Raw genomic sequence first — 6,890 nt, forward strand, 5'->3', positions numbered from 1 at the left:
TGTGTGTGTGTGTGTGTGTGTGGTATAGATACATATATATGGTAGATATCTTAGGATTACTATTACTGTGATGACACAGCATGACCCAAAGCAACTTGTGATGGAAAGGGCTTATTTGACTTACACTTCTACATCACTGTTTGCCATTGGAAGAAGTCAGGACAGAAGCTCAAACAGGGCAGAAAACTGGAGGCAGGAGCTGATACAGAGGCCATGGAGAAATAGTGGCTTGCTCTGCCTGCAATGCCTTATTTAATTAGGGCTCTTTCCACGCTATGACTCCAGCATGTGTCAAGCTGACATAAAACTATCCAGCATACATGCATCCTTTTAAGGAGCATTTAGGATTACTCACAGGGATATAACATAAAAGAAGACGGCATACGCTAACGGTGTGGTAATGAATGCAGAGGCAAGAATAAGGTGAAGGAGAAATGATTGTGGTGAAGACGAAGGCTTAAACAGTTGCTCCAGGTAGACCACACAGAGTTAAGGCTGTGAGCAGTGAACCACCCCACTACACAGGCACAGCTGATTAGAAAATCAAGAAAGATTAGTGGCCTAATAGAAAAGTTAATTAATAGTCTGAAATGATACTTCAAATATATGATCAAGAAAAATAAATAAATAAATAAACAAATAAATAAAGCAAGGACAGCTTAAAGGATAGAAAGAAATCCATGGTGTTGATGTGGGTTAAGTGCAGAAAGAAGAAGAAATATCTTTACCTACCAACAAACAATGACTTTTTCTTCTTCTGGACATTTCTAGCCTTTTGATGTTGGGACCCAGCATTCCTATCTACAACTTTCATGCTGTAGACAAAATGTTCACACACACACACACACACACACACACACACACACACACACAAATCTTAAACAATGTTTTAAGTAGGTTTACAATTTTTTGTTGGGCTGCATTCAAAGCTGTCCTCAGGCATATGGGGCATGGGTCAGGCATCTTGGAAAGGCAGCAAGTGAAGAGGCATATGTGTCACTCGGGGGGGGGGGGTTACAGAATACATGGTACAGTTACCCGTCCTGTGCTCATAAAGTGGGTGAAAATATGACGTGAATCAATACTGTTCTGTGAGAAGACTGAATTCACTTTCGGTAAATTTGAAAATTTACCAATAAAAAGTATTAAATGCTAGAAATAAGTTGTGAGCCTGCTATGTCAGAACTAGAGAGGAACAGGTCTGTGTCCTTCCACAATGTCAAAATTGTAAACGACAATAAGGCTGGAGCAGTAAAGGGCAGGTCTGGGTCCCAGTGAACGAGTGGGTAGGCAGGTGGCTGACAGTTCGGGCTAGATGAATGGAGGTAAACAGACCCGAGCAGCAGGGACCAAGCTGAAGCAATGCTTTTGGGCTTTCAGGACAGTTGTGAGCTCTCTCCCTGTTGGTACGTCATAGGAACCCTGGGAGCTGGGATGGCAGGTGACTGTACTGCTGCCATTGCTGTATTAGGTGAGGGGGCTGCACTCCCTGTCATTCCTAAATCTAAACATTATCTCATAAACCTACCTTATAGCTTTGTTTTTTAAAAAAGGGAATTCTTTACAGTATATATATATATATATATATATATATATATATATATATATATATGAGTGGGTATACGATAAATTCTTTTCCTTGTCGAAGCAGCATATCTCAGTTTTACCAAAATTGAAAGAGAACTTTTCAAGCCGCTAGGGAGGAAGAGTTCAAGCCTTGCCCCTGTCACTACTGTTGGTAACACAAGTGACATCTTAAAGTGTTATATTTAACAGTTCTGCTGAAGGAGCTCGCTCCCCACAGATTGTAAGGGGAAACTGCAAGTGCCACGCATGTTGAGGTGAGAAGGGGTGCTGGGGTTAAAAGGAAGCTGAGGAGTGGAAACGACAAAGCCTGTGGGCCTGAAAATGAGTAAGAGGGCTCGTAGTCAGGCATGGATAATCACACTAAACAACCAGGGGAAAGATGGTCTGGGCCCCAGGATGACAAACTGCACTGTCCTCACCCTGAAGCTGCCGAGGAGCAGGTAAGGCACAGATCTCCTTTTGTGGTGTGTTCTTACCTTAATGAAGCTAATTTTAACAGACCAAGTAAAATCTCCATCTTGTTCAAGAAGGAGACCCCAGCTCACCCCACATAGACAATGAGTTAAATAAAAACAAAGGTGGCTACTTCTTGGTATCTGGAAACAGGCATCTTGGTAGAAGAGACAGGAGTCTCCACCTAAGTGGTCGGTGCTTCAATGTCATTGAGACAAGGAACTCTGTCTATCTCAGGTTGACATTTCTCTGACGCTGAGTTGCCAGCAAGTTAGGTCACAGTCAGGTACAAGTAGACAGAAAAAGACCTGTTACACGCATATAACCTGCATCAGTCAGAATTCCAGAACATCTAAGAACTTGATATGCCCTGGGGAAAACACAGAGATATTGATTCCAGAGTTAGAAGTTGAAAATACTATGTACTTTGAAATATCATTTCTACCTTGAAATTGAATTGTATAGGACTACTGAATAGGACTACCATCCAAGCCAAGACCATATATATATTCACAGAAAAATTTCTACCAGCCTAGAAAGCAATGCTGTCAGAAAGGAACTTTACAGAATAAGCGAGGTCCCAGGTTGCTTTATTAATTATATTAGATTAGCTATGTCAGGGAAAAGTGTCCTTTTAAGTATGACTCATCAGAGAATCAACTGTGTACGATCCAGGTATATACACTTCTGTATGGACACTTACCTGAACACGTAAAGACAAGTCTATGTAAATGTCTGAGGGAACCAGCGCCCTTCTCAAAAAAATCAGGCAAGCCTGGAAGCATCTCCTGTTTCGCAATGGCTCCAGCTGCCCTTGCCCAATCCCACCCACCAGGCTGATTGGCTGCGGGGGCCGCGGGACGGCCACTGGCATCTATTTTAATCCGGGGCCTCGGGAAGCCCTCTGGCTCCTTCCCGCAGCGGCTCTTGAAGCCGTAAGAGGCTGAGGCCGCTGCTCTCATCTTCCGAGGTTCCGCTCAACTCAGAGCTACTTCTTTCAAATTCTACATCTTGGCGGACTTTGCGAAGGAAACCCGGACGTTGAGGTAGGCACTTCTCAGGAAGAGTGGGGTGCTCCGGATGCCTGAGTCTGGTCCGGGTGGCAGTGTCCTCCTGCGTCCGTGGGGGCACCCGCAGCAGCAGCCCCCAGGCCGGTGTTTTCCGCGCCAGCCCCGCGCTGTGGATCCCGCTGCCCAGCTCGCAGCCCCGGGCTGGTGGAGGAGCGCGCCAGGGCGGAGGGGACCCAGCAGGGTGGGATGGCCCGAACCAGAGCCGAGCACCCGGTCCACGCGAGTGACACAGCTTCCCGGGATTCCCCGGGGTGAGTTACCCCCTGGCCCGGCCCCGGGAGCATCAGGGCGGGGCTCCTCCTCAGTCACTTGGCTCCGCGGGGCAGTGTGCTCTGCCTAGGCTCTGGTCCCCGCGGCCACATGTTTGGCTAATGAACTGTGGTTTCTCCTCAGGTGGTGATGGAGTTTGAAGAGAACCTTAACGGAAGAGCAGACAAGAACTTCTCAAAGATGGGCAAAAAGAGGTAGTCAGATTATTTCACTTTCTTACTTGTACATTCGGGACAATTAATTTGTAGCCTCCGGCACTGTTTTAAATGATTAGTGGGCGTGGGCGTTATTTCAGCCCTTGGAAGGAACTCCTCTGCTTGGAGCAGTCCTTCAGACGTGTGTGACAGACCGATGCTTCTGTGAATTCAGCCTCTACTCACATCCTTTTAGTTTTATGACCTCAGCTTTTTGAGCGCTGTTGAATGCTCATGCCCTGAGCCATATGCTGCTCGGGCACTCACTATGGCCCATTATCTTCTGATAAACACATATACAAACACAGAATGTGGCATGACAGGTGAAGCAGAACAATACAGTTATATGGTTTAAGGTTGCTTATCTATACTTAAATTAGAAAAACTGAAACTGTAGCTAAGAGAAAATAGTTACTCAATATATTTTTATCGTAGTGGATTACACGTGGCTGGTAATTAAAAACTTGCCTCAGTGGGTTCACTGTTTATAGAAAATTGTAAACTAAGATAATAGGAATTAGTAGCTATATTAATATTATTCGGAAACAAGATTTCAGTGTAAAGAGGGAAAGTACAAAGTGAAAGTAAACTTTACATTTAATAGTGTGAAATTAGAATAAGAAACTTCAGTATGATTTTTTTTCAGTCATCCATTTTTAGTCCACTGAAAAGAGTAGTACAGAAAAACACTCTTGAAGCTTTCCAGTAAAGAAAGGGACAAGGCATAGAACAGCTAACTTCAGCCAGACCTAGGGTGGAGAAAATACAAAGTGAGCCTGGAGTATCCAGTACTAACAAACAAGGAAGCAGGATTTAATGGACTGGTCAGAAGACACAGGAGGACCTGCAAGATGGTCCCAAAGGCCTAATTCCAAGACTGGCAAACCAGAACCCATGTGGTAGACTCAGAAACCAACCGGAAGCTTCAAGTTGACCTTGACCTGCACAGGCTCTGACCTTGCTTGGCACTCTTGTGGATGCATCCAAACACAATAAATAAAATAAACAAAAAAACAAAACCAAAAAAACCTCAAACCAGACATAAGAGCAACCGAGAAGGGTTTGAACTTCAAAGAAAGTAAATGCTGTAAGTGAGTTCTAGAAGCAGTAGAGTTAGTGGCCCACCAATGTGCTGAGAGGAAGGAAATATAGTAAGAGAGAAAGCATACAAGAGAGGTTTCATTACAGAAAAATGCAGCTGTCACACCAGAAAGCACGCTATGTGTCCATCAGGTGAGGCACAGCGAAGGGGCTGAACCATTCAGAGAGGAAAGTGCCCTTCCCTGGGGAGAGAGTTTGCTCTGAGCACTTTCACAGAGGGACCAGAGGCTGTCAAGTCACTCAGCACATAGAGGTATTGGGGAGACAAGAATTTCATCTGAAGGCAGCCAGTTCTGGATTAGTGCTATCTAAGAGAGATAAATCGTGAGACATATTTGAAGTTTTAAATTACTTCCTGTCGGCATTAAAAAGTAAAGAAATCAAGTTTGGAAAAGCATTGAGTACACCAGGCATGGTAATTTTCATATGTAATAAAAATTATGAATAAGAGGATATTCTCTTCCACTCTAAATGAATATTTTTATATTTAATATTCATGTCCTATTTATGTTCAGCTTGAAATACATATGCCCAACATGACATGTGGAATGTTTTAGGAAGTAATTGCTTAACATAGTAGCTTAACAAACTCTGTACACACACACACACACACACACACACACACACACACACGCACGCACACACGCACCTGTGTGTACACAGGGCTTGTTTTGCTCTTGAGATAGCTAGCGCCTTGCTGTGTCATAATGTGGATGCTGTCCACAAACTTACTGTGTAGCTGAGGCTGGCCTGGACTTGTAATTCCTCCTCCTCCCTCCTCTGTTTCCTAAGAGCTGGAATTAACAGGTGTACACCATCACACCTAAGTATATTGTGTACAAAAACACAAGAAAACTAATGGTTTGGTTTTACATATATCCTTATCTTATTATTGGTTCTGTTGTGATTACAGAGTAGAGAAATTTCCTTTTATGTTTTGTTTAGTGGCTTTTATTAAACCACTCATCAGCACTGATTTTTGTTATTTAGTTATTTTTGTGGTTCTAAATCTACTCTAGGATGGTTGCCTGGATGAGCCCTGAAGTGCTTTTTAAGCTCTAGTTCTGGGAGAGAGAATGCACGTTGCTACCAGTTCTTACTCCTAGTAGGTACCACAAAGCACCCATTGGTTCAGAACACAGCGCTTTAAAAGACCAATTGATAGTCAATCGTGTTATTATGGAAATTCCCTAAATATACATTATAGATAGTACCTCTTCCCCTTTAGTACTAATGCCTTGTGTGTGAGAGAAGTGTTCCCCTACTGAATTATATCTCTAGCTCAGGGCTAGGCAAGTGCTGTACCACAGAGCTCCATCTCAGAAGCCTGCATCTCCTACCTAGGCTTGGTGGCCCAGTAGCAGGACTGGGGAAAAGTTAAAGCTACTCTTCTGCATGGGTTTTATCTGTCAGAGGCAAACAGTATGCCCTCTTCAGAGTTCTTAATGAATTACGTGGTTTTGGCTCATGCCTGGAATGTCACAATTTTTCCTAAGGAGCTAGTAGTGTCAGTGTCAGAGAAAGAAAAAGTAAGGAAGAAGCAGAGCTTAAATGGTCCAGGGCTGTCTCTTTCCTTGCATCCTAGCTCCTGAAGCTGAAGCCCTGCCTTAGACTACCAGCCAGGACCCATCCTTAGGCTGTGTATTTGGGTCCATGTTGCACTATTGCGAACTGGATTTTTTTTCTTTATATCTTCTGACTTCATTTACTGTATGAGCAAAATATGCTTTTAAGCTTAAAAGTCTGGGTCAAGATAATGTTCTTCTTTCTAAAATAGTCTTCCATATGATTGGTTTAGTACAGCTAGCTCCCTGCCCATACAGGCAGTTACATGAGTTAACAGATGTGGGTTATGAGGTAGAGTTATTTGTTTTGCAACTTTGAATAAGCTATAAGGACAGCCTTTTGACAATTTATAGAACCTTTTTTTAATCACAGTTTTTTTTCATATTTCATACATTTTTTTAAATTTCATCATACATATTTACTTAATCTCTACAGAATTGAGTAGATAAAATCAGATTCACGGTAGTGAAAAATCTCTACAAAATGTCTTTTGAAAAGCAAAACAAGACTGCCTCTTAACAATTCATATCCTCATGAAAGACGTGGGCTGTAAAAATAAAGCAGTGTGTTTAGCACAAACTAGAAGATATCTGCATCATTTTTTCACAGTTATTTCCATCTACAGTCTGAAAGAGGTAGATTTTTTTTC

At 42.8% G+C, this 6,890-nt stretch overlaps 1 protein-coding gene across 1 annotated transcript in view; it reads left to right on the forward strand.

Moving 5' to 3' along the window:
- The first annotated feature begins 2,946 nt into the window (after positions 1-2,946).
- Positions 2,947-6,890, forward strand: part of LOC110315904 (multidrug resistance protein 1B) — a 69,774-nt gene continuing 65,830 nt past the window's right edge. Inside the window, exons 1-2 of the mRNA XM_021189847.1 lie at positions 2,947-3,086; positions 3,504-3,574. Of these exons, the coding sequence (XP_021045506.1) occupies positions 3,510-3,574 (65 nt within the window). The 5' untranslated portion in view covers positions 2,947-3,086; positions 3,504-3,509. The remainder of the gene's footprint in view (positions 3,087-3,503; positions 3,575-6,890) is intronic.

This window comes from Mus pahari, chromosome 2, assembly GCF_900095145.1.
Source record: "Mus pahari chromosome 2, PAHARI_EIJ_v1.1, whole genome shotgun sequence".
Lineage (NCBI taxonomy): Eukaryota > Metazoa > Chordata > Mammalia > Rodentia > Muridae > Mus > Mus pahari.